Source organism: Peromyscus maniculatus, chromosome 18, assembly GCF_049852395.1.
Source record: "Peromyscus maniculatus bairdii isolate BWxNUB_F1_BW_parent chromosome 18, HU_Pman_BW_mat_3.1, whole genome shotgun sequence".
Classification (NCBI taxonomy): Eukaryota; Metazoa; Chordata; class Mammalia; order Rodentia; family Cricetidae; genus Peromyscus; species Peromyscus maniculatus.
In genome coordinates, this window is record NC_134869.1 from 12096834 (window position 1) to 12124005 (window position 27172).

General features: G+C 50.2%; 2 protein-coding genes across 8 annotated transcripts in view; one reads left to right on the plus strand and one right to left on the minus strand.

Annotated features, from left to right (window-relative positions):
• Nucleotides 1-23914, plus strand: part of Nt5dc3 (5'-nucleotidase domain containing 3) — a 59901-nt gene extending 35987 nt beyond the window's left edge. For all 3 annotated transcript variants that reach the window (XM_076554568.1, XM_006979862.4, XM_042263210.2), the window contains 10 exons: nt 955-1045; nt 2022-2159; nt 6302-6362; nt 6736-6838; nt 6961-7062; nt 8883-8964; nt 10052-10138; nt 11569-11709; nt 17481-17545; nt 19576-23914. In XM_076554568.1, the coding sequence (XP_076410683.1) occupies nt 955-1045; nt 2022-2159; nt 6302-6362; nt 6736-6838; nt 6961-7062; nt 8883-8964; nt 10052-10138; nt 11569-11709; nt 17481-17545; nt 19576-19828 (1123 nt within the window). In that variant the 3' untranslated portion in view covers nt 19829-23914. The remainder of the gene's footprint in view (nt 1-954; nt 1046-2021; nt 2160-6301; nt 6363-6735; nt 6839-6960; nt 7063-8882; nt 8965-10051; nt 10139-11568; nt 11710-17480; nt 17546-19575) is intronic.
• A 2084-nt stretch (nt 23915-25998) lies between these two features.
• Nucleotides 25999-27172, minus strand: part of Stab2 (stabilin 2) — a 166889-nt gene continuing 165715 nt past the window's right edge. For all 5 annotated transcript variants that reach the window (XM_015998482.3, XM_076554565.1, XM_076554567.1 and 2 more), the window contains one exon: nt 25999-26471. In XM_015998482.3, the coding sequence (XP_015853968.1) occupies nt 26415-26471 (57 nt within the window). In that variant the 3' untranslated portion in view covers nt 25999-26414. The remainder of the gene's footprint in view (nt 26472-27172) is intronic.

Here is a 27172-nt window from a genome sequence, read left to right on the forward strand (position 1 = left end):
GAATGCACGCGGTGCTTCTAACCCTAGTGTGGGGGTGGAGACTGGAAGACATCACAGGCCGAAGCACCAGCTACATTGTGTGTGCAGACGTCTCACTGTCAGGCAGCGTGGTACCTAATCAGCCTGCTGGGACTTCCACGGATTGGCTTGAACTTCTGTGGATTGGCTTGACCCTTTGGAGGGGGGGGGGCTTTTCTGGTTTCCTAATTGCTGGGTGTGTTTCTCAAATGCTCACCCCCCCCCAGAAGGGTAGAAGAGCAGCCCTCTGGGATGGACAACTCAGGTGAGCGTGTGGCAGCTGCTCACCTTTGCCCTGGGTGTGCAGGAACCGGATTAATTTGCACGTTCCAGCGGCCGGCAGACAGAGGTGTGCGCAGAAGGAAGCTGGTTCTCAGTGTCACATAGAACTCCTCTCACGGAGCTTCCTGCCGTAGGGCGTGACTTTTCCACCTCAGCACTCAATGTGGGGGACGGTAGCGAAGGAAAAGGAATGAGTTAGAAACAGAAACACTTTCTCTGCTCAAATGTGTGAAAATCTCCACCGGAAGCAAGTCCTTGGGAAGCCTTGCATCGCAGTGGGTTGAGAGCCTTGGAGAGCCTGGATTTAACCCTGACACGATGCTTTCTACCTTGCTAACTTTGAGGAAGGCACGTGACCGTTCCTGTGGGAGGAACAGTGACTCCTAGGACAGCTGACGAGTAGCTGGATGCCCAGGTGAAATCCTGCTCGGCACGTTGGAGATGTCATGTAGGATTAGATGTTGTTGTAAATCTGGTTCTTGTAACCGACAGGGGCCTCGCAGAACTTCCTGCCCGCTGGCTGGAGCTGCCGCTCTGTCGTTCTTGGCCTCCAACAGGTCTCCTGCCGGAGTGGAACAACTCCATCCTAGAGAGAAGTCAGAAGTCACCCTCTCTCGCTGAGCACTGTGACAACACCGTCTGTATTTTTTTCAGAGGCCTCAGCGTTGTCCCCGATGAAGAAGTCATCGACATGTACGAGGGGTCCCACGTGCCCTTGGAGCAGATGAGTGACTTTTATGGAAAGGTAAGGCGGACCGCTGGGTCATCAGAGGCGGCTGCCTTTCTCCTTTGATTGGCAGTTTTAGCGGCTGGGAAAACATCTTAGGACTTAGCTTGGCGTCCGGTTTCAGAGGTCATGGCTGTGATGCTGCTGGGTCTATGGTGAGGCAGAGCATCATTTAGAAGGGTGGGGTAGGGGATGGGGGAAGCAGAGAGAGGGAGAAAGGTAAGGGTTTGGGGCCTGAGATACATCCGCTTCCTACAGCCGGGCCCTGCTTCTTAATAGTCAGCCAGCTGAGTTAGTCAAGAGATTAACCTACTGATGAAGCGATCTAATGGCTGGTAAGAGCCAAGCCTTGAGCACATGCTTTTGGGGGCGGGGGCACTTGTAGCTAAAGAGACTTAACTATTGGGCTCACCTACCGTGTGTGTGATTGATGGGACCCGAGATGGGGTCTGGAGAGAGTGTAGATCAGAGAGGAGTCACTGTTGGCTCTTGGTGATTTTCTCCCTGTCTGACGGAGGCCCTGTCCATCTTCTCAGTCACCCCATTTGTCACCACAGCCCTGCAGGTGTGGCCCCACCTCTTGGTCTAAGTCCCTCGGGGTTGCAGAGGAGCGGTTGTCCCGAGACGGGTGGAAGCACTCTGAGACTGAGGTCTGCTCAGCTGCCTTTGCTGGGCAGGACCCCATCTTTTCTCACCTCTGTGGCCTCCGGAGAGGGAGTGGGGAGTGATGTTAGCATGGGAAGGTGGGAGGGGAGGGAAGGGAGAGCAGCAGGGGAGGAAGTAGCTGGAGGGAGTCCAGCTCTCAGGCACGCATCGCTCCTGCTGAGGCCCAGGAACAAGGGAGCACGTTACTTTCTCACCGTGGAAGGTCCCTGTGTGCACGGGGAGCCACGTGTGGATTCCCGGAGCCCCCTGGCTTCCCGGCAGCCTCTTGCTGCTGCTTGTCACCTTGTGAGATGGGGTCTGTATTGCTAAGCCTGCCTTCCGTCCGCAGAGTTCTCACGGGAACACCATGAAACAGTTCATGGACATCTTCTCCCTGCCCGAGATGACCCTGCTGTCCTGTGTGAATGAGCACTTCCTAAAGAACAACATTGACTATGAGCCGGTACACCTGTACAAAGATGTCAAGGTGAGGGCAGAGGCCAGGGCGAGTTCAGGCTGTGCCTCCGTGGCTTCCCAGCTGTGTCCGGGTGGGGGGTCAAGTAGTCGTCTCTGGGGTCCCCGGTCTCTGACTGACTGTGGAAGTCATAGGGGACACTGCTCTCTCAGAATAACCAGGGCAGCGTGCTCTATCACAGATGGTGCCCGCTGTGGCCTGGACTTCTAATCCTGTGACGGTCCTGCGTGCTGTCTTACCCTGAGCCTGCCCAGGAGGAGGTTATCTCCTCTTCACACAGGAGAAGCCACTGTCCATGCCCTATGCATCCAGCAGTGAGAGGGAGCCCTTCTTAAATACTTACTTTTCAAATGCCAGATCGTTATTGCACTCGTTTATGGGGTACAGTGTGCTTTGGTGTACACTATGCCCCATGAAGATGCCCAGGGGTGAGGGTGGGGGTAGGGAGAGATTGGTTAATAGGGCATCTGTTCCTCATATCCATCTATTCCTCATATCCATGCCTCACTGAGGCCTGCAGAAGCCACGTCAGAATCCCGCTGGAGAGCTACAGACAACAAATGCAAACACTTAGATGCATATGTATACGTTTTATGTTTGTGTATTTTAGTTTGTGTTCATAGTCACATATTTATGTATAATATATCTATCTTGTGTTTTTATGGACACATTCATTCATTCATTCATTCATGGAGACAGGATCTCACTATATAACCCTGGCTGGTGTGGAACTTGCTATGTAGGCCATGCTGATCTTGAGCCCTCAGAGATCTGCTTGCCTCTGCATGCTGACTGCTGGGATTATAGGCTTGTACCACTATTTTCTTTTAATGGAAAATTTTTTTCATATAATATATTCTGATCATGGTTTCCCACTCCCCAGCTCCCCCCAGCTCCTCCCTCCTCTCCCCAACTCCCCCCAGCTCCTCTTTTTCTGGCTCTCTTTAGAGACAACCAGTAACAACAACAACAACAATAAAACAGAATAAAAAATAAAAACAAAGAAAAAATACAAGAAACACATGCACAAAGCTGAAATCCATATAAACACAAGACCAGAAACCATAATTTACAAGCAAAAAAACCAGTAAGACAAAAAAAAAAAAAAAAAAAAAAGTGCCCAAACAAAGCAATGTGAGACAAGAAGTCTACAACAATACCATTCAGTTCATTTTGTGTCGGTCATCTCTGCTGGGCATGGGGCCTGTCCTTAAGTGTGGATTATACACCCAGTGAGACTCCATTGAAGAAAATAATTAACATTCTTATATTTTTAAAGATCTATGTTTCTATACCAAAATACTATGCTCAGGGCCAGGGCCAGTACAGGGTCTCTCTATGTAGCCCTGGCTGGAATTTGTTATGTTGATCAGGCTGGCTTCGAACTCAGAGACCTGTTTAGTGTTTGCCTCCCTTAGTGCCAGGATTAAAGGCATATACTATCATGCCTAGCTTTAAAAATAAATAAATAGGGGCTGGAGAGATGGCTCAGAGGTTAAGATCACTGCTTGTTCTTCCAAAGGTCCTGAGTTCAATTCCCAGCAACCACATGATGGCTCACAACCACCTGTAATGAGATCTGGTGTCCTCTTCTGGCCTGTGGGGATATGTGCAGACAGAACACTGTATACATTATAAATAAATCTTTAAAAAATAAATAAATAAATAAATAAATAATAAATTATACACACACACACACATACACACACACACACACACATATATTTTCTGTGTATGTGTGTTTCGTCTGCGTGTATGTCTGTGCCTGGTACCCTAGTCTGTTGTGAGCCACGACATGGGTATTAGGAATTAAACCCAGGCCCCCTGGGGGAGCAACCAGTGCTCTTAAATCAATGAGCCATCTTTCTAGTTACCACATCTAAAGTAAAATTTTGATTGTCTTGATTTCTGAGTTTTAGAGTTGAAGGATGCATTGTAGTTTCTCAGTATCACTTTGGTAAGAATCGGGCTGTTTAAATGTTTAGTTTTTAGTTCTCCTTTTGTGCATTCTGACATGCTATATTTAAGACTCATTTGTAAAAGAGGAGAAATGTTCATGTGAAGGTTGACTGTAGATGTAATTCTAAATGGTCTTATTAAATAAAAAACACAGAGCCTAATAAAGAGTTAAAAACCCCAGAGATCGAGCAGTAGCCAAGAGCTAAGACCACCTTATCTTTTGTTTGTTTATTTGTTTTTTGGGACAGAGTTTCTTTGTGTAGCTTTGTGCCTTTCCTGCACAAACTCGCTTTGTAGACCAGGCTGGCTTCGAACTCACAGAGATCTACCTGCCTCTGCCTCCCAAGTGCTGGGATTAAAGGTGTGCGCCACCACCGTCCGGCTGAGACCACCTTATCTTACCACCCGCTGCCATCCTTCACCTGAGAGATAGATAGATAGATAGATAGATAGATAGATAGATAGATAGATAGATAGATAGATACCTTCTTCCTGTGTCCTGTCTTTTTATTGACTTTCTGTTCTGCCTTCTCATTGGTTCTAAACCCAACCACATGACTTCCTCGTCATTGCCTGTCTGTACAGACCTCCAGGTCTCTATGGTTCATACTGAGATTAAAGGTTCGGATCACCACTAGCTGTGTCCTTGAACACACAGAGACTCTGCCTGTCATGTGATTGGGATGAATGTGCCACCACCATCAGGACTTCTGCTAAATGGCTTGCTCTCAGCTCTGATCCCCAGGCAACTTTATTTATTAACATACAAATAAAATCACATTTCAGCACAAATAAAATATCACCATAGTTGACTTTCACCACCAACAGAGCACTTGTGTAGAGTTAATAACATTCTAGGCTCTGCTTTGAGTGTTCCGTATTAGCTCATCAAATCTCTGCGTTGGTGCCTGGAGGCAAGTACTACTGTTATCATCACTCCACTGAAAGACAGTGAGGCACAGAGAGCTTGAGTGTAGCTAGAGTTTTCCTGCCTGGCCCACAGTCAGGACAAATCCCACAGCCGCTCAGACCCAACCAAGTAAACACAGACACTTATATTGCTTACAAACTGTATGGCCATGGCAGGCTTCTTGCTAACTGTTCTTATATCTTAAATTAACCCATTTCTATGAATCTATACCTTGCCACGTGGCTCGTGGCTTACCGGCATCTTCATATGCTGCTTGTCATGGTGGCGGCTGGCTGTGACTGACTCCCTCCGCCTTCCTGTTTTCTCTGTTCTCCTCTCTGTTAGTCCCGCCTATACTTCCTGCCTGGCCACTGGCCAATCAGTGTTTTATTTATTGACCAATCAGAGCAGTTTGACATTCAGACCATCCCACAGCACTTGAGTGTCTTGCCCAAGGCCACACAGCCAGTAGGTAGCAGAGCCTAGATTTTCAATCCAGGCAGGTTGGCTTGCCTTTAACCGTTGCCCTCTGTGTCCTGTGAAATTAGAACAGGCTCATGCTGAAGGTAATTGAGATTAAGATTCTAGTCCGGAGCGACCCACTCTGGTGGGCAGTGTAAGACGTACAGCCCTGTTCCTGGTACCAGAAAGCTCCCTTGGCCCTTCAAGAGTCTACAAGGGCCTGCTGTACAGTCTCCACCCCGCCAGCGGAACTCTGCAGCGCCAGCCAGCAGGGTCCTGCTGGCGCGGCCCTGAGCCTCCAGGGGACTTTCTGTCTTCCTCTCCTGCATTTGCCAGTTGGACCTGTTCCTGCTGGTGACGGTGACTTGGGCAGTTTTTTGCCCTGCTGGTGACATCCAGAGAGGAGATGTCTTTCTTGTCCCTCTGCCTCTGCCGCTGCCTCTTGCCTTACGGAACGGTTGGCATCCAGAGACGGGAAGGAAGGACACAAAGATGTGGACAGGGAGCCCCTTCCTGCAGACTGGCTGCTGCTGTCTGTGGTCACCATCCTGCATGTAAACTACTGTTTGTCATGGGGGACTTCGTTCAGAAATACTCAGACGACCTTTTTAAAACGAGGCCTTTGGAAATCGCACTGGCCACAGTCTCTGTCACCGTGGAAACGCAAGCTTTTCCTAAAGTGCCACCTGGGCTCAATGGGGCTAGTGTTGAGATGTGTGGCGCTTGGGTCAGCAGGCTCCTAGGACAGAAGTGAGCCCCGATGCTATTCACCGGGACTAACTCCAGCTCCCTTTTCACTGATGACAAATCTCCCTTTTGACAGGACTCCATAAGGGATGTCCACATCAAAGGAATAATGTACCGAGCAATTGAAGCGGATATTGGTACGTACCCAGCCGCATTGGCTCTACTGCTGTGTGGGCATTTAGACCTCACACCCCAGGGTCTGAGCAGGGCCCGCGGGTGTCTCCTGGGTTTTGTTTAAGGACCCTGATCCTGGCAGTGAAGGTGCCTCCTCCACGTTCTCCAAGTTCTAGAACTTGGTGTCTGTCAGCCTAATGCTAAGAGGTGCATCACACTGTCCTCCGTTATGGATGTGTGCATATCTGTGCTTTGTTGGCTGGGGGGGGGGGGGCGGCGGGCGTTTCCCATACACTGGGCACTCATATGCGTCCCCTAACCAGTCTTCCTTGGACTTGAGTGTCCCCACTGTGCCTTATTTCATTCTGACCGTGAGAACTTTTCTCTCGTTCTTAGAGAAGTACATCTGTTATGCCGAGCAGACCCGCGCGGTGCTGGCTAAGCTGGCTGCCCACGGCAAGAAGATGTTCCTCATCACCAACAGCCCTAGCAGCTTCGTGTAAGTTCCATCCCCTCGCCCGCAGCTGGCTCATGGCTCAGATGCCATTCGCCTTAGCAGCTGGAAAGAAATGTAAAAAGTCTGTCCCTTTGATGTCAGCTGACCTGGCTGCCTTGTTCCAGAGACAAAGGGATGCGGTACATCGTGGGGAAGGACTGGAGGGACCTGTTCGATGTGGTCATAGTTCAGGCTGAGAAGCCGAACTTCTTCAATGATAAGCGGAGGTGAGGCCCGTCTGCTGGGGACTTGATTGTATTTTGTGAATTACAGAGAGCGCATGCCTTAGTGAAATCCAGTCACAAAATCATAGGCTTCCGGGACACAGCTTTGTAACAGTGGGATGGGCACATAGAGAGCATTCTCAGGTTGGAGTGTGTTGCTGTGGTCACGTGAGTCAGGCTTTAAGAAATTGATAGACTGTGATGGAAAACAAGGATTAATACCACAAAGCAAAGTAGGTCTGTGGCTCCAGATGCCTTGTGCAGTGTGAGAGGGCCCCACCGACGCCAGGCTGCCTGGTGGCATCTCTTGAAATAAAGCTAATTGGTGCATTTAAAATTGCAGCTGGATTTTGCAGACTTCTCTGCCATCCAGTACAAGTCTCAGCCATGTCTTATGCAATGTCCTCCTGCCTCCGGAGCTTTGGGAGGTGAAGAGGGAAAGTGGGGGTCAGTACAAGAGTGCTAAAAATGCCTTTTAACCTGGGGACAGACTAGGTGGCCCCCACTCCTAGAGACCCACACTGTTGAGGATTCTTACGATAGCGTTCTAAGAATAGCTCTGTTTGTCTAATGGCTTAGTTTGGGAAGGTTTTCTGGGACCTTCCTGGTCTGTAGCTGGTGACCGGCAGCCTTTCCTCTGTGGTAGTTCCAAGGATCCAACGGTGGTATCTGAAGTTAGTGCGACATGTGTACATTCCTTTGGGGATGCTAAGTCCCGGTGTCCTAGGAACACGCTGGCTCCTGGAAGAAGAGGCCAGCCCCCAAACCAAGCACAGAGAATGAGAATGCAGGCCAGCGTCTTGAGTGTGACCGGAAGCTCCACGCTCACCATGTTGCTTCTAGAGACCTCACATCGTTCTTACATTCCTGTGAAAGTGGGGCTCCCTTCATCCAGGCTTTTCTGACATGTTTGTCCACAGTGGAGGGAGGGGTCAGGGCCCCGGCTCTTCCTGGGAGGAGCTCTCAGCACAGCACCCCCCCTCCGTGGTTCTGGATGTCTGCAATAATAGTTGAGACATCCCCATTCTCCCTGTTATTTATAAAAACCCCGACAGTTGAGGCTGACTCGTTAATTCAGAATATCCCTGTGAGGAAATGTTAAACAGCCACTAAAGATGACGAATTTGGCGAGTCAAAGCAGCCAGCCTGTCTTACTGCTGATGTGCTTAGGAATATGACGTCACAGGGAGAGACTGCTGACAAGATTGGAAGAAAAGAGATATAAATAAAAGTGTACAAAGATCTTCATGTTCCTCAGGAAAGGGAAGTGGGTTTCCATACCTACGGGACTTTGTATTTTTGTGACTGGAGAAGCAATTACCCAAAAAGGCACCGTGAGTCCCAGGGCTGTGCCCTCGGGGTGAGGGATGGGGCCAGCTCCACTCCCAGGCCCGTCATAGCTAGTGCCCCTGCCCGCCACCTGGCATCTGACCCAGGGTGGCAGCAGTGTCCTGCAGGCTTCCCTCGAGAAGGAGAAGCTCTCTGCCCTGCCCGGTGTCCCAGGGAAACCCGACTAAAGGGCTTGTGCATGCCAAGGGTGGTTGACCCTAGGATTCTGTTTTTATTTATTTATTTATTTATTTATTTATTTATTTATTTATTTATTTATTTATTTATTCTTCCTTATTCTTCATTACCTACTTGTGGGTCTGTGGTGGGGTCCGCACAGTGTGGAATGAAGTGCCCTGGGCCAGGGGATGCAATGAGGTTTGGGGTTCAAGAGCTACTTCACGTTCTCAGAGAGTCCCCGTCTGGTATTTTGTGGAGCGGACAGCCTTTACCATTACCACGTGTTCTAGTAATGTTCCCCTTTCTGTTGTTAGACCCTTCCGGAAGGTGAACGAGAAAGGTGTCTTACTCTGGGATAAAATCCACAAGCTTCAGAAAGGCCAGATCTACAAGCAGGTATCTGTGCTTCCTCATCCTTCCTGATGCTCTGGCTGCAGTCAGCACAGCAGGGCCGTGGGTACTGAGACTGTCCAGGCGCTTGGCACGGTCCGTCCTTGACGACTGAGTATAATTAGATGGTAAAACTCAGGCCAAAGTCAATGTCTTTGCAGTCTGCTGGTATTTATTTACAATAACTCAAAGTTGACTGTTTTTAAAAATAACATTTAAAGCATTACCCTCTATAAAATGTAAAGTGTCAGTAGTAAACCTTGGAGATTTCTCTTTGCGGAGCATTAATCTTGGTCTATTATTCATCCAACGTATTTCCTGCTGAGAGACATTTTTTTAAAAAAATTTTATTTTTTTTAATTATTTTTTTTTTTCATGTGCAGTTTTAAACATGCTGGCATCATCATATAAGGCTGTCAGGAGATTGGGCCATGTTGATCATTCTAACGTCACTGGAGTTCTTTTCTTTCTAGAACATTCTTGGTGGGTTTGTAATAGCCTGCTAGGTTTAACATTGAATGTGTTCTTTAGGCCTTGAAAAATTAGTTTGAATTCAGGCATTTTACTTCTGACAACTTAGAAGATTTAGATGTGGCTAATAAAACCCCCTGTAAGAATGTTTACAGAGTAGGTGAGGTTGTGAACCATCAGGGCATTGGCAGAAGGAATCAACTGTGGTAATTACAATAAAATTAAAAGTCATTTATATGGAATGATGGTCTCAGCAAGAGGCTTATGTAATCTGAAATGTTGTTGTTGGAGACAGTCTCACAGTGTAGCCCTAGCTAGCCTGGAATGTGTTGGCTAGTCTGGCTTCGAACTCACAGAGATCCCCCTAACTCTGCCTCCTGAGTGCTGGGATTAAAGTCATGCACCATCATACCTGACTATGAAATTTTTTTCAGAGTACATTCAGCATCCAAGAAAGGTCTAAAAGATTTTCCATGAGTGTGGTTTTAGCTTTGTATGTTGATGTTTAAAATAAGTCATAAGAGTTAAAAACAATTTTTGTAAGTTTTGGAGCATAGGTATTGTAGACTATGGGCTACTGGGTTTCCGATATGTAATGATCTATGTTCCTCTTTTATTGTAGGGCAATCTGTATGAGTTTTTGAAGCTCACTGGATGGAGAGGCTCCAAAGTGCTGTATTTTGGTGACCACATATACAGTGACCTGGCGGTGAGGAGCCTGCTTCCCTCAGTGGGGATGGCCGGGTTCTCTCACTCAGTAGGGGGTTCTCTTTCCTGTGACATCATCTTTATGCTTTCCTTAGAAACTAGGAGGGGGTCACAGTTTTGAATGGCTCACTTACACAAAACAGGAAAGACAGCTTTTTTTTTTTTTTTTTTTTTTTTTTTAAATAACAAAGCTGATACCTTGGCCTGCTGTGAACTCAAGGGGTTGAGATATGGGGGGGGGGGGGGGAATGCATTCAAGTGTGCTCGCATTATCTGACCACTTCACGCTTGAGGTCCTGTGGTTCCCCGTAGCCCAGAGGGCCTGGTAGATGGTGATGTCCCCCAGAGGTCTGGGGGCACTGCAGTGTTGAGGAGGACACTCCCCGCACATGCGCAGTGCTGGGAATTGACCCCGGGCCTCGTGCATGCCAGGCAAGTGCTGGACCACGGATCTCCATTCCGGTCCTCATGTTTCTGAGACTGCATCGCATGTGTGTAGCTCAAGCTGTCCTGGAAATCTAGTGCTGGACAGTGGGGTGCTAGGACTCCAGGGGCACCTCACTCAGCTTGTGAGGACCATTTAGAGCATTTCGGTTGAGTCTTTCCCTGTCCCTGCCCTCACAGACAGTGGCTTTTTTCCCCCACAGACCATGGTTAGTGGTTCCATGCCACCACCACCCCAACTTGCCCCCCAGTCTCGGAAGCAGCTGTGAATCACAGCCATTATTTCCAGAACAGAAACTTTCTCCGGGTGAACTGGGCAAAGCCTGGGGCCAAATTGGTTTTAATTAAGTGTAATTCATCGCATTCAACTTGGTTAATAACTAACCATTACAATTAGAGAGTGATTGAGCAAATACCTCCCTTGTCTGGGAGAGGTAACACGGTCACTGTTGAGTCCCGGGGGACTGATGTTGGCATCCCGTGGTCACTGCTGAGTCCCGGGGGCTGATGTTGGCATCCCGTGGTCACTGTTGAGTCCCAGGGGGCTGATGTTGGCATCCCGTGGTCACTGCTGAGTCCCGGGGGCTGATGTTGGCATCCCGTGGTCACTGTTGAGTCCCTGGGGGGCTGATGTTGGCATCCTGTGGTCACTGTTGAGTCCTGGGGGGCTGATGTTGGCATCCCGTGGTCACTGCTGAGTCCCGGGGGCTGATATTAGCATCCCGTGGTCACTGTTGAGTCCCAGGGGGCTGATGTTGGCATCCCGTGGTCACTGTTGAGTCCCGGGGGGCTGATGTTGGCATCCCGTGGTCACTGTTGAGTCCCAGGGGGCTGATGTTGGCATCCCGTGGTCACTGTTGAGTCCCAGGGGGCTGATGTTGGCATCCCGTGGTCACTGTTGAGTCCCGGGGGGCTGATGCTGGCATCCCGTGGTCACCGTTGAGTCCCGGGGGGCTGATGTTGGCATCCCGTGGTCTTTGTGATCAGGATCTGACGCTGAAGCATGGCTGGCGCACTGGGGCGATCATCCCCGAGCTGCGGTCCGAGCTCAGAATCATGAACACGGAGCAGTACATTCAGACCATGACCTGGCTGCAGACCTTGACTGGGCTCCTGGAGCAGATGCAGGTTGGCGTGTTGTCTTTGTGTCTGTCTGTCTGTCTGTCTGTCTGTCTGTCTGTCTGTCTGTCTCTCTCTCTCTCTCTCTCTCAAGCCTAAAGATAATTACCGAACAAAACGATGTCCTGTAGTTTCTGTGTAGTTATGAAGTACAAGGTTTAAGTAGTCCTCAGTGGACTGTAGAGTTGCTAGTGATTATTTGGTCCTTTCCTCTTGATGGGACCCTTACAAATGTTCCCGGGAGCCTTTTCAGGGTTTTAAAGGCAGGTGCTGTGTTTGGTCCTCTGTTGGTGAAAATTTGCCCACTAATTCCCACTCAGTTATCCTCGGCCACCCTCCTTGCCTTTAGATTACCAGGGGACTTCCCTGCACTGGCCTCAGTGTCCCCATCTGTAAAATGGAGGGTCTTTAGGAACGAACACGCCAATCTAGCCACCCAAGAGTCGCAAAGCAAGTTGGGATCCTGGGTCAGCTTCAGTGGCACTGTGATTAGCTGCTTTCCCGAGTTCAGTGGCGAGTCATGCAGCTAGCCTGGGGCAAGTCATGCAGCCAGTCTGGGGCAGTTAAGACAGGATGCCTTTGTTAAGCTTATTTCCTAGCCCAAGCTGTTGTCCCTCTGTGGTAGCTGTGACACTTCTCAGGGCTTTTCTCACCCCATCTCATGAGCCACCTGTTCAGCTCTACCGGCCATGCTGTCTGTGTGAGTGGGTGAAGATGCTTTTAGGTTACGGGACACAGAGGGCCACTCTTGGCTGGCGCACCTGCAGCCTCTGGTCATGGCCCGCTGCCCACAGATCCTCCCGCCAAGCTTCGAGGAGAGGCAGGGCAGGCCGTGTCCTCTCTCCCAGGGTGCACATTCCAGTGCATGGGGCCCCACACGTCCTCCAGGCCTGGGTTCTGGTAGGCCCCGGAGACCTTGGCTCTTCTGATTGGGGTTTGTTTTGCTTTCTTTACCGTGTGGGCTATGAGGTGGTTTTCTAAAAATACCGGCTGTCAAGTCTGGCCTCATGCTGCAGAGCCTGTCACCCGGCGGTAGTTTTCCTTACGTGCCCGCCGGTGTGCCAAGGGCTCGTATGGCACACAGCATCAGTCACGCTGTCCTGTGTGCAGGTGCAGCCTTTTCATTTTAGAATGAGGAAGCTGGGTTTGGAGAGGCTAGTGACGTGTCTGAGGTCACAACATGGCACAGTGAGGTTCAGCTTCGGGCTTGTGATGCCCGTGTCTGGGCTGCCTGGCACCACCCTGGAGTGCCTCCGCCTTTGCGGCTGTCAGGTGGGGCTAAGCCTCTGCCATAGTCTTATTTGTGGGTTCTCTTTCTGTGTTTTTATTTTACTTGTCTGTGGTTAAGTGGTCAAAAAATATGAAGTAGAAATTTTCAGAAATAAACAATTCATATGTTTGAAATAATGTTTATAGTATATTGATAAGGCTGTTGTTTTATCATTAGTTATTAATCTCTTATTTTGTGCCTGATTTATAAATTGATCTTCGTTATAGGTATGCACACATAGGAAAAACAGCCTATTGATAGTGCCTACGATTTAGGTTATGGGCTTGGTCAAATGCACAAGTGACCTGCGTGTACTGACTTGGTGACTGCATCCAATTGGCTCTGGAGACAGGTCTTGTTTATCTTTCCTCCGACCCTGGAAAATGCTTGATAGCTAAGGTAGCATTGAAAAGATGTCTGTGACGTTGAAAAGATTTCTGTGCTGTACAGAACAAGTCACACAAGACAGAGACTGGGGAAGTAAGAGAGGGGTTGGTGTGTGTTTCCACCCTGATTTTATAGGAGAGGAAACAGGCTCAGAGCTAAGGGAACTTTTCCAGTTACAACATAGTCTGTAGCCTGGAGCCGGCTGGACGTGAGGTCTGACTGATGTAGGGCTGGGCCTTGTGTTCATTTTCTCCTCTCCAAACTCTGTGGTAACCCTGGGAGCACACCCTCATGTGTCCAGTGATTCCCTGAGCTCAGGGGAGAAATCCCTGGGGTGTAAATCCCTTACACCAGCAGGTCCCTCTGGCTCCGGTCTTCACTTGCCTGCTACATCCCCTCAAGCTCTGTTGGGTGTGGGTACCACATATCAAAGGGTGGGGCTGACCAGTTAAACATATGCAGATGAGTGAATTTCCTCACTGCTCTACCCAGACCACCACCGCCCCAATCTGGAAAGTTCCATGTTTTTCCGTTGAGCTGATGACTCGTGCTTCTGGAACTTTCCTGCAGTGATGATTTTCAGAATATGTAGACCATTATTAAGAAAATGTGTCCTGTGAGATTGGGTTTAATTTGGGGAAGAGCAGCAGGGAGTCATTTGGAGTTAAGTCTGATGAATTAAGCAGAAGAACACAACTTTTGGATTTAAAAAAGTGACTCTAAGGATTAATTCCGTGGTCATGACTAACAGTGAGAGCTGGTGTCTGTAGACCTTTGCAAGGGCCTTCAAGGCCACACACGGACTCGGGGTTGGCAAATTTCTTCGAAGGCCAGAGAGTGCATATAGTAGGGTGTGTGGGCTGTGGACTGTGTCATAAGCACTCAGTTTTTCTCAGCGCCGCCATGGACAGTGTCAGCAAGCCGCTGCGGCTGTCCCAGCCAGCCATGGATGCTGAAATACAGCTCTCATCTCATTTCCATGCGTGATGAAATGATTCTTTTGTTTCCCAGCCATTTCATAGAGAGCACCCGTCTGTCAGCTCAGTAGAATGGGTACTGCCTGCATCTGGCTTCCTGGCGTTGCCCACTAGGTGACCTGCTTGCAGCATCCTGTGCATACCGAGGGGGTGGGACAGTGATGGGCTAGCCAACCTGCGCCTTGCCCACAAAGAGCTGACTATATTGAGTGACAGCTTTGGGGACAAAGATAACTGAGAGCCTGTGGGTTTCTGGTTAGTCTTCCCATGCCAACTGCTCACTCTGGAGGAAGTGAACTAAGTGATAATAATAAGTAATTGCATAATGTTTAATACGCAATGAAATAACAATAAGTACTATTGTGATTAATAATGAATAGACCAAAATATTTTAAAGCAGACTTCAGATACTCGAGGCTTGTTTGACAGAGTGTGCCTTGTAGGGGACAGACCTGGAGAAGGGACAGCTCAGGAGAGGTAGGTTTTCTCAAACAGGGATGAGCACGATTAGGTGCTGGTGACGTGAGCCCAGTGATGGAGAAAGTCTTGGAGGGTGGCCACAGCCAGGGCCAAGAAGGGGCTGCATCCGGACGCAGAGCCACGGAGCTTGGTGTCCCTGTTCTGGGGATGCTGTCTTTGTGTTTCGCTTCAATATCCCGTGGTCATGGGCCGCTGGAGACCACCCATCATCCTCGGATGCCCTCTAAGCTCAGGACCAGGGTTGGGGAGACAGTTCACTGGATAAAGGTGCTTCCCCCCAAGTGTAATGTCATGAATTCAGTTCTGGGAACCCAGAAGAGAGCCTAGTCCTGCAAGCTGTCCCTAACCTCTTACCTCCACATGCTGAGATATATGCGCCCTCTCCCCAAGTAAATAAAATGTTAAAACAACAACGACAATGAACTTAAAAAGAAAATCAGGGCCAGTGGAAAAGCAGAGGCAGGCATCCAAGTGGAGTGCACGCGCTGTCCGCTCCGTATCTGGTGAAGCTGGCTCTTTCCGTCTACAGAGCCTGCCCTGGGCTCCATCTGAGGCTGGGAGTGGAGAGGAGAATTGGTATCCTTCTAGCAGTTACTTGGACAAGAGATAGAGTAATTTTGGCGATTCTCAGCCTCGTCTCCACTCCCGAGATTCTTCCTTCTTCCAAGTGTGGCCCTGTCCCTTGGGCTCTGGGACCAACACTTTTTTCCTGCAGTTCCTGAGACCAAGGTGCCAGCAGTCACTGTCGGTGAGGTCTGGCTTTACCTGGCGGCTTCATGTGGTCGAGAGGTTAGAGAACTCTGATCTTTCCTATCAGGACACTGATGTCGTTGATAAGAACCTCACATTAACGTGAGTTAATTACCTCGCTAAGGCCAGAGCTCTAATGCCATTGTGACCTTGGTGGTTAGCATTTCTGCCTGGGAGTGTTGGGGGGATGTAAGCACACTATCTCTAATGTGCTCCCTCCAGGGGCCTAGTTTATGGATTAAGATGGAATTGTGGCCCAAGTTGAGGCTCAAATTTTCTCTTAAAGATTGTGGTGTCACATTGTTTTGCTATGGCCTGTTCCCACAGTGGCCGCCATCTTTTCTCGGTTGTGTCTTCATTATCTGGCACAGGAAGGCCTGGTACTCAGTGGGTACTGAATGAATACACACACACACACACACACACACACACAGATTTTACATGTATAGAAATTCCTTGAGGTGTCCTATGGATTTTATCTCTAAATTCTATGGGGGGTGATCTGTTAATTTAAAATATGAACACCAGGGCAGGAGAGAGAGCTCAGGAGTTAAGAGCACTGGCTGTTCTTACAGAGGTCTCAGGTTAGATTCTTAGCACCCACATGGCACCTGTAATGATAGTCCCTGGGTATCTGATGCTCTCTTCTGGTCACTGGATGCTGCATGCATGCATGTGATGCACAGACATACAAACCCTCATCAAAACTCACAGCGGTGCTGGCTGAGTGACCTGGTGCATTAGTAGAGCTCAGTTAGGATAGTTTCAATGACAGCTGCTTCCTGGCTTGGACAGATATTAGGCAGGAAACCCAAGTCTTAGGCTCAGCTGGGACGGATTTTGTCTGGTTGACTGTGGAGCTGGGCAGATGTGACAAACAGGGTTTGGCTCTCATGGGAGGCAGGTGGTTCGCTGTGTAGTCCTGTCCTCTGAGTCCTAAGGTTACCCCGGGGTCATGAATGAGGTAGTGCCACATGTCCCCCGTGGTCATGAATGAGGTAGTGCCACGTGTCCCCCGTGGTCATGAGTGTCCTGACTCTGGCTTCACTGTTGCTGTTTAGCAGTGAGGACCTTGGTGAGGAGCCACATACCGGCTTGTGGGGAGTTGTCTGTCACTGGCTCAAACTTTGACTCATCAGACAACCTTTCACATGTCCTTGTCATCAAGGCTAGTGTGACATTCGGGATATAAAAATTAAGAGTATCTGAGTCCAGTTCTCCTGTGTAAGTTAAACATTTCAGTGCTGATTTCCAGATGTCGTGGGCTTAGAATTCGTGGGTGTGCTGCCATGTGCACCGTGCCCACTTCTCGGCCATTGTGTCGACACCCAGGGAGGAGGGGCAGTAGGCATCACGGACTGTGTATTGATCATGTAGTACATGGGTGTAATGGGCATGGCAAACACCGTATGTGGATGTACATGTATTGTGTTATACATAACCTTTAGTAACAGTTTCATGGCTTCATAATTTTACATCTTAATTTGTGAAGCTACATTCTTAGATTTATCGTGTGTGTGTGTGAATGTGTGTGTGTGTGTGTGTGTGTGTGTGTGTGTGTGTGTGTGTGTGTCGCGCGTACATGCCACCTCATTTGTGTGAGGTCAGGGGACATCTTGCAGGAGTTGGTTCTCCCCACCGGGCTTGGAGGCGGGTGTCTTTATCTGTCGAGCCATCTCCAGCCCTAAGCTCGGCTTCTAATAACAGACGACTGAAGCTTCTGTGTGTGTGTGTGTGTGTGTGTGTGTGCGCGCGCCAAGACGCTGGGCTTTCACTTGGGAAAATGCATTACTTCTCACAAGTGCTACTTAAGGAGTAAGATTCCTTCATGAAAAGTTGCCCATTAAGAAATTCTTGCTGCTAATGTGTTTGTTTGAAACCAAAGCCCTGGGAACTGTTGGCTTATGTCCCTGCAGGTCCACAGAGATGCTGAGTCACAGCTGGTTTTGCAGGAGTGGAAAAAGGAGAGGAAGGAGATGAGGTAAGAGCGTCACGGTCACCACCTGTGAAGGCCCACCCCAGCTTTGGTGTGCTCTGTGTGTCTGAGGCGACGTCGGGAAACCAGGTGGGACCGTGACTCCTGAGTGTCCAGGATCACTTCTCTGCCAGCTGTGATCCCCATCTGTCCTCTGCCCTTGCCACTGGAAGCCTTGGGGGAGGCTGGTGGTGGGTGGAGGTGGCTTTATCTCTTTCTCTCCCCTGCCTTGACTGGAGCCCAGTGGTTGGTGGCTGTCCGCACATGTGGCTGTTGGGACTGTGCCGGGACCGGGCTCTGAACACAGGAACCCTGCCTGCTGTTTCAGGAATGCGCACCCAGCCTTTCTTGGTCCAGAAAGTCTTGCATTGTCACAAGTTTCACGAGTGTGTCCTTAGGGAACAGTTGTCCACAGGAGCCTTGGTGACATCCGTGCTTCTTATGACTGGTGCTTTCAGCCTCTCTGCAGACTGTGTGTGGTTGTTCCTACGCCCTGGCAGAGACTGAGATTGGAAACGGGTTGTGTCTGGGGCTCTGGTCCCTCCCTGAGCAGTGGCACCTAGGCTTGAGAAGGGATGTTATTGAAGGTTCTGCAGCAGCCACGCCTGTATTGAGTCCCATCCTGCCTCTTCCTCAGCCCATTGGCTGCCTCAGGCTTATTCTGACTGGATTCTTTTGCTGTAAAAATGTGGAGGAGAGGAGAAGTGGGAAAAGGAGACGGTGGGATTGCCCGTCTCTGACGGCCTGGGGTCCACAGTGCCTGGGTCACTCACTTTCAGGAACCTAGAACGGCTTGATAAGGAAGCACCTCACCTGCTTCGGATTTCCTGTGGCTCCACATCACTAACAATGACACATCTTTTTCTTTTGTTTTTCTTCTCTTAGTATTTAGATTTTTTTTAATGTGCTGGAGTGTTTTGCTTACATATATGTCTGTGCATCTCGTGCATGCCTTGTGCCCATGGAGGGCAGATGAGGACATCACATCCCCTGGAACTGGGGTTCTGGACAATCGTGGGCTGCCACGTGGGTGTTGGGATTCCTCTGTAAACACAAAAAAAATGCTGGTAACCACTGAGCCATCTATCCAGCCCCTCCCCTCTCTCATCTCCACGAGACGTTGCAGTAAAAGTTTAAATACCATTTACGTTGTTCATCTGCAGAGACCCAGTTGGGGCTTTAACAGCTGTGGCCGTCTGATCATTGCGACTGTCATTCTCCAGTGACAGCAGCAACTGCTGACTTCCGAGTGGTTTTTATGCACAGTTGTGCAAAGGGGTTAGACGTTTGCTGTATCTGTAACTGATTTTGCACCATTCAGACGGCATTAATCATTTTGCTGAATAGTCCGTGGGTGGAGGGTGTTGACTGAGCTGAGACTGCACAGAGGTCTTGTTGCAGAGGCCTACCTCGGCCTGGGTGACTGAGGATGCTCTGGGCTAGGCTGGAAGGGAGCGTGCAGTTGAAGGCCTGTCATGGAAGGTGGTGACTAACGTAATAATCCATAATGCTTCCATGGAAGACTTGAGGGTTTACAGTTTTTTATTTCTCTACCTTGCTTAGTTCTTGGTCTAGAAACATGGAGAACTATTTGTCTCAACTCCTCTAAAACAGCGCTGCCTGCTCTGATTGGCACACAGTGGGTGTGTTTGTGGGAGCATGTAATTCACACTGCAGCCTCAAAGTAGTGCTTTTTAACTGCCGGTAAGTGGGGAAAGTGACCAGCAGTTTGCGAGATGGCCTGACAGATGATGTTCTGTGGTTTCTTTGTTTTGTAAGACAGGGTCTCACTGTGTAGCCCAGGCTGGCTTCTGATCTTCTTACCTCAGCCCCCTGGTACTGACTTACAGGTATGGGTCCCATACCTGCCTCACACCATTTTTTCTTGGTAATCAGGTCTGCTCTTGGCTAACTGGCTACTTTTTCTTTCCAGTAGCTTTTTGTTTTAAATATATTTTTACTTCAGTGGTTTTTAAAAAAAAAAATCTTTCTAAAACCTTTCTCTGTTACTCTGTTTTGATTTCTTGGCACTTCAGAGAAATGACCAAAAGCTTCTTCAACGCCCAGTTCGGGAGCTTGTTCCGCACAGACCAGAACCCGACCTACTTCCTGAGGCGCCTGTCGAGATTCGCTGACATCTACATGGCCTCTCTGAGCTGCCTGCTGAACTATGACGTCCACCACACGTTCTACCCCAGGAGGACTCCCCTGCAGCATGAGCTCCCCGCGTGGTCGGACAGCCCGTCTGCCTTCAAAGCCCCGCTGCTGCGGGAGGCTCAGGCCAAGTAACCTGTGCCTGCCTGCCTGAGGAACAAGCCAGAAGCAGCCACGGCCCCACCGAGGGCCCAGTGGGCCTGAGAGTTGGTCTCCCAAAGAGTCAGATAACACCGTTTGTATTTTTTTCTACCTTACCGCAAATACTGTCCTGCCCAGGTGGAGACAGGAGCTGGCCGCCTGGGTTCTGTCCTCTACACACAGCATCAAAACACGGATGCCGCCCTGTTTACTATGGAACCAACGTCAGGCCTTCTGAGACAGACAAGCGAGACCGCCTGATGCCGTCTGTGTTCAGCAGGTCAAGAGAGGACGCGTCTTGATTCTGTGAGACACTTCCTGGTTGTTTACAGGCAGAGCACTGGGGACTGGGAGAGCTCGGTGACATCTGCAGCCAGTGCCCGGCCCTCTGGTCCTAGGCTTTTGCAGGCGTCTACACGTCGCTCCAGGAGACCACGGCCTCCCAGAATGACTTTGTTGAGGAAGAACAAGAAGAATTTGTCCTCAGTGTGAACTTGCTTTGCCTGCCCCGAACTGCCTGCCGACGGGGAGATGGGTGGATTCCCTCCTCCCCCGGGAGTGGGTGAGGAGATGGCAGCTCCGGTGAAGATTGCCTTTAAGCGGGTGGGTCGGACATCGTAGGAGAAGAAAGGCAGCGAAGCCTTGGGGCTGCGTCCGCGGCCAGCGCCAGCCTGCGTGTAGGGCACTTGGGACACGGCAGCTCGCTGGTGGAATTTCACATTCGATGCCAAGAGCCAGGCTCACGAGGGGCATCTCTTCCTCCCTCCCCGATCTGAGGGCAGAATCCTCCTCTGTTATGTCTGCTTTGCAGTATCTTTGGACATACCTGATGCCCCGAGCGAGGGCCACGGGAATGGCAGTCGTTAGAGGACACAGTCCTGTTTAAATGGTTTCGTTGTGAAGGCCACGTGAGTCCTCGTGGCTGGATCAGCCTTGTCTCACGTGGCCCGCCCGGCTCATCTTAAGCTTCTGCGCTAATGTGGCGCTGCTGCTGCCGCCATAGCTGCTCTTCTTCCCCCTCCTCCTCCTCCTCCTCCTCCTCGCCCACTCCATTCCCCTCATCTCCAGTTAGGGTCTTGCTACGGAGCCCAGGCTGGCCTTGGACTCAATCCTCCTGCCTCAGTCTCCTGAGTGGTGAATTACAGGCATGCGACTGTGGTGTGGGTGGCATGTAGTGAATCTAAAGAACGGCACGAACATGAAGGAGGCTTGTGGCGAGTGCTCGCTCGCTAGTCGGCATCTCTACGACAATAAGTAGATCGTCCCTGGCTGCTGACAGACTGCTCCCGTCCCTGGCTGCTGACCGACTGCTCCCGTGGCCTTGTGTGGGCTGCCCGCCGCAGCACAGCAGTGAGACGGGCTGTCCAGCACTCACCGCAATGCCGCGTCCTACCACGGCGCTCCTCGGTGTCTGCTGTGCTGACCGTCGTCGGCACGAAGCTGACCCCTCAGACCCCCTCCTCCCCTGTTGTGTTCTCAACACTGGGGTTCAGTGTTCCGCTTTTTCAGGACAGGATGGGCATTTTTCTGTTCGCTTGTTTCCCCCAGTGTTAGCCACCAGGGGCTTTGGGCAGCTGGCATCTAATGCCAGCAGGTGATGCTCAGCACGGCTCAGATGCTGCTCAGGATGCCCCCTGACTTGTGCTTTGAAGGAACAGAATGAAGTTTTGGTCTATTCGGATATCCTTCAGTATAGACCAGATGCCAGTTCCGGGTGGAGGCGGGGGTGTTTACTCAAGAATGAAGTAGAGCTGCTTTCTTGAATGCCGCAGGTGACCTAAGCCCTGGGGGAGAAAAACACCTAATCCTGGGTATGAGAAATGAATTTTACAGTCTGTTCCTGTGTAGAAGGGCGACAGTCTTGGGATCAGCTGTACCATGGCCCAGCGAACAGGCGGCTGGCAGACTGCACACTCAGACCCGTGCCCTGACAGTGTGGCCTGGTGTGGTGTCCTTGTAGGAAGAACGGGGGTTTCTGCCCTGTTATTGTCCCTGTCTGGTGCAGTCAGGGCAGGTTTGAACTTGTCACAGGGACTCTTGGCTGGGGTCTGACTTACTGTCCTGGTGTCTTGTTTTTGTGTGCTCATTGATAACAGGCTATAGATTTAAAAAGAGAGGTAGATCTTTTTCCACCCTTTAGAAAACCAAATTGTAAAGCAAACTTTTTTTTTTTGAGATAGGGTTTCTCTGTAGCCCTGCCTGTTCTGGAACTCACTCTGTAATCCAAGCTGGCCTTGAACTCAGAGATCCACTTGGCCTCTGCCTTCTAAGTGCTGGGATTAAAGGCGTGCACCACCACCGCCCAGCAATAAAATTATTTTTATTATATTTAAAATTATAGGGTTTTGTGTTTTTTGACATTGCTTAGACTGATTTTCTAAGAATCATGTGAACAAAAGCTGACTCTAAGGGCGGTCCCTACCAGTGTGGTACCCAGCAAGGTCTGTGGTGCCAGCAGGGGCCACCTGGGCAATTTGTACTGCTGGCCTTTCCCTGAGTTGCTTTTTCAGGGGAGAGCTGGCCTTAAAAACACCTTAGGTGTTGGGCTTTCGAAGCTCTTGCTTTTCCTCCTAAAACAGCACGCCCTCACCCATACACCCCCACCCCCCACCCCCCGCTCTCACCATTAATACATCTCCTCCTGATTTGGCCAGCTCTCAGACTAAATTACTAGCTGCTTTGAATGCATCAGCCCTCTTATTTATTGGAAGGGAGAAGCGAAAGGCACTCCAGCCTCCTACCTAATTTAGCTTCTGGTGAATGGAATGGCTTCCCCCTCCCCTCCCCTGAGCAAGCGCTAAATACTGAAATTCCATTTTGTCCAAACGCTCACTGGCTGCCAAAAACCTACTTGGGGGGCTCTTGACTAAAATGTTCAAAAGGCTAAATTTGTCGAGGGAGCCGACCCGTGCTTTCCCCTTTCTCAGTGACACCCCATCCCGGCCCCCAGAGTCTCAGTATGTAGCTCTGGCTGGCCTGGAAGTCACTTTGTAGAACCGGTTGGCCTCAGAGTGTTGAAATAAAACGCATATGCCACCATGCCTGGCATGGCTTCCTTTTGTTTGGAAGGGTTTTTTCCTTTCTCCTTTATTTTCTTGTTATTTATTATGTATATATGTTTTTGGCCAAGCTCGGCCACCCTTTCAGACCCCTGATTGGTTAAGCCAAGGGAAGGAAGAGGCGTGGAGCTCTTCTAATAAGAGAACCATTTCAACTTTGCAGGCCGCTCCCATTGCGGCCCTGTGGGAATGGGAGGAGCACAGTGCCATTGGGGTTTCGTTCACCAGCACAGGCTGGGGGCTAGCCGGGGCTCTTGGCTATGGCCTGCTGGCTGCTGCTTGGGTGGCAACATTCTTTGCTGAGAGCTTGCGGAGGGAGGAGCAGCCTCCCAGCCCCGGGACACTAGTGTAAGGTCTGGGTCAGTGTGCCGTGGCCCCTTATGGTTCTCCATATGGCCAGTGTAAGAACTGTGTCTGCAGCACCTGTCCCCGTGTGCATTTGAGCTGTCTGTTGCCCTTGTCACGGTTGAGCTGGGCCCAGGACCGAGGGCTATCATCCCATCTGCTGGGCGTGGCTGCTGGCTGATGTGTTGCTCTTGGAGAAATTCCCTGCTGCACAGCCCTGCCTTGTCCCAGATCACACGCCTTTCCTGGGGATGTATGATCCATGACTGTTCCACGTGAAGGTACTCCGGCCTCTCCAACGCTCGTTTGGGACAGTTCCAGAGCTCCGTCTGGGGCCACCAAGACCTCCTTGTGCTTGCCTTGCATTTCAGAACCCACCCTGCCCCCTGGTCCGCTCCTTTCCTTCCCAGCGGTACTCCATGTCAGACCCTCCTGCATGAAGCATTTGTTCCCCGGCTCCTCCCTCAACAGTGCGCCTGTTTTCTGTTAATCCAAGCTTGCGCTCCAGTGTAGTACTTGTGTGGGGGAATGATAGAGTGTGCCTGTGTGGTGTCGGGCGCGATAAGTGCAAAGGAGGTTTACTATTTATTTGGAATGTGAATTTGCTATTTATTTTACATGTTGATTGTATATGTTGTGATAATGAGCTTACAGTCAAATAAAGGCTTGAACTGTACCTCCTGGTTTGTGGCGCCATCAGTTGTATGTACTTAAGTCAGTTGCAAAACATGGCTCCCCCCCAGGATTTGAGGTTGTTCTGCTAAGAGAAATCAACGATTCAAAAATAAAATACAACCCTAGGGTTGGGAGTGCGGCTCCCTGGTAGAGTGCTTACCCAGCATGCTTGAGGCCTCGAGTTTGAATCCCAGAACCTCAAAAGGCAGCAGTCTCAGGGGACTGAGAAAGGGGGGAATGTAGATTGTTTCTGGGGCTCTAAGACTGGAGGTCCTGGACAGAAACTTGTGTGAGCTCTGCAGGCATGGGTGTGGGGGTGGGTGGGGTGTACCATACTGGGAACAAGAAGTGGAACTTACCTGTTTGCTTATAGTCATTCACCTGGGAAGCTGGGACAAGCTAAGGAAATATGGAATTGAGGAGGATTAAGAAAATTTTCACTGGGCGGTGGTGGCGCACGCCTTTAATCCCAGCACTCGGGAGGCAGAGGCAGGTGGATCTCTGAGTTCAAGGCCAGCCTGGTCTATAGAGAGAGCACCAGGACAGCCAAGGCTATACAGAGAAACCCTGTGTAAAAACAAACAAATGAACAACAACAACAAAAAAAAAAAACAATAAAAATTTGCTACTGGGTTTGGATAAATTTATAAATATTTCGAATGCCTTATTTTTACGTCTTGTGTGTGTATAGATTTAGCATCTGTGACACTTCCCTCTCACTGTGCTGAATGAACCCTCATCTGTGTCCCCATGGTCCCCAGTGTGATCACTTACGTTTCTGTTGTGATGATGGATGTCTCAGAGCTACTAGCTAGTCTGTCCTACACTTGTTGTTTTGGGGTGCTTTCGTGGAAATGGGGTATTGCTCCTTCATGATGTGTCATCCCAAAGGTAGTGGTGAATTTGTCCTCTGCAGAGAACTGGGACATCTTCCGTTTCCTGGGGTTGAGAGAGCTTACAAGACATTTTATGGCTTCCAGAACTTTAGACTTGACTCAGCAAACCTCTGATGGAATAGAATGAGGTGATTTGGGGTTTACAGGCAAGAGAGGGGATCCTGAGGTCTGTTCACCCCAGCCTTCCACTCTGTCCCCCATAGTGACTCCATCATGCTGACACTGTGCCCTTCTGCTAGCTGGTGCTTGGATGTTACAGAGATGGCCGTTACAGCGTGCTGAGTGCCCACAGGGAGAAAGGAGCAGGATTTTACAGTGTATTGAAATCTTCATCTCAAGTCCATAGATGCTGAGTTTGCTGACGCTGGGCTCGGGGAGACAGACAGAGCCTCAGTCAGCCCAGTCCCAGAAGTTATGTCACCCGAGGCTGCTCTCAGTCTATCTGGACCTCCACTGCTTATCTGTGAAAGTGACTCCCCAGCTCCCCAGTCTCAAGAAAACCATTTTAGCACAGTTGGGTATGGTGGCTTAGGCCCATGGTCCCAGCACTCTGGAGGCCAAAGCAGGGGAATCCGGACTTGAAGGCCAGCCTGGGCTATACAGGGAGGAGAGGGAAGGAGGCGGAAACGGGGTGAGGGAAGAAGAGTATGCTGTGGTCCGGGTGCAAATAACACCTCGTTTTCTAATGATTTCAAGGTACATTGGTGCACATAGCAATACTGCATCTTTTAGGGGTGTTGCATGGGTACACCACAGCTCGGTCACATCAGATGATGGACATTTCGGGGGTTCTGCTTTTGGGCTGTTATGAACAATGTCACCATGAGTACATGTGAGTCTATGGGTGGACACGTTTTTCATTTCTCTTGGGTATACACCAATGAGAGGTAGTTTTGGTTCTGTGGTAACCCTGTTGGACTGTCTGAGGAGCCCAGAGACTCCCACAGTACCTCCACTTTACATTCCCACCAGCCAAGCGTGGGGTCCCAGTGCTCTGCACCCTCACCAATGCTTGTCTTCTGATGGATGTGAGGTGGGGTCTTACTGGTATTGGCTTAAAGGAAATGCAAGGAAGCAAAACTAAAGAATTCATAAGACAAATGCGGGTCCATCCGAAGGACTCTAATTAGCCTTATTTACTAAGTGTATTTTGCTTTCATAGCTTGATCCCTCCTAGGCACAGGGTGACTTGTTTCTGTTCCATAAACATTTATTGAGCACATCCCTGTGGCAGGTACTTCTGGGTACTGGATACAAAGTACACGAAGTGAAGCCCTGCGTTAGGCACTCATAGTCAACAGGAAAATACCACAGGATCACAGTTACCAGCCAGACAAGACAGAACAGAGCGGGTGCCATCTGGAACGTGCAGAGAGAAGCACAGTAGAGGCTCAGAGGAGGAGGTTCCCCTGGATGGTCCTGGTAACATGGCGCCTTACCCATGGGAACAACCCCATGTTAACCAGAGAGGTGAGGTATGGTTTCTGAGTGTATCATAGCTCAAAACAATACACGATCCCAGAGACAGCCGGTGTGGAGAATTCACAGAGGAGCTGTGACGGCCCAGGGGTCCGTGTCGCAGTGGCTGTCGGCTGGCTGCTCGCATCAGGCCCTCAGTGCCCCCAGAGGGTCGCTGCTCTCCACCTCCTGTTCTTCCGAGTCCTGGAAGACAGAGGGCTGTGATTCTGGGGTGGGGGGTGTTCCTCCTGCAACTGGACCCTTCTGGGGGGAACACTGCCCGGCTCTGGGGCCTAAAGCATGCCTTATCTCAGGCACGCACATCACAGGAGCCTTCCCCGCACGCACGCACGCACGCTGCTGCCTCATGTGGGAGTGGAGGGTGGAATTGGGGGTGGGGGGTGCTAGTCAGGGGTGCCTATGCTGGGGCCGCACATGCTTTGCTGTTGAAGCTGCCTGGGAGGTCCTCAGCGAGGTTGGTTCCCCATCTCTACAGCTCTGTAGGAATATTTACTTCCCTAGGAAGGTGTGAGGGTTAGCTACTGCATGTAGCCAGTGGTGGTCAGTCATAAAACTTTCATATGGAAAATACTAAAGCAGGTGACCGCATGAGCGCCCCGCTCCCTGCCAGAGCCCCGATGACCCTCCGGCTGTCATCGGCTCTGAGTGGCACCAAGGTTCTGACACGCAGCATGCTACCCGCTAGTTAGCAGAGGTTTCTCAAGGTGTTTGGGGTGCACAGAGCTGGGACCGGTACCCCACTCCAGTACAAAGGTCAGAGAATGTAGCCTGTTGGTGCCCTGGGCCCACGAGTCCTGTTACTGGTCTTCGACCATACAGCCGGGTGTGGCCGTGGCTATGGCACGGGCTTCCAACCCCAGCACTCGGGAGGCAGAAGGAGGTGG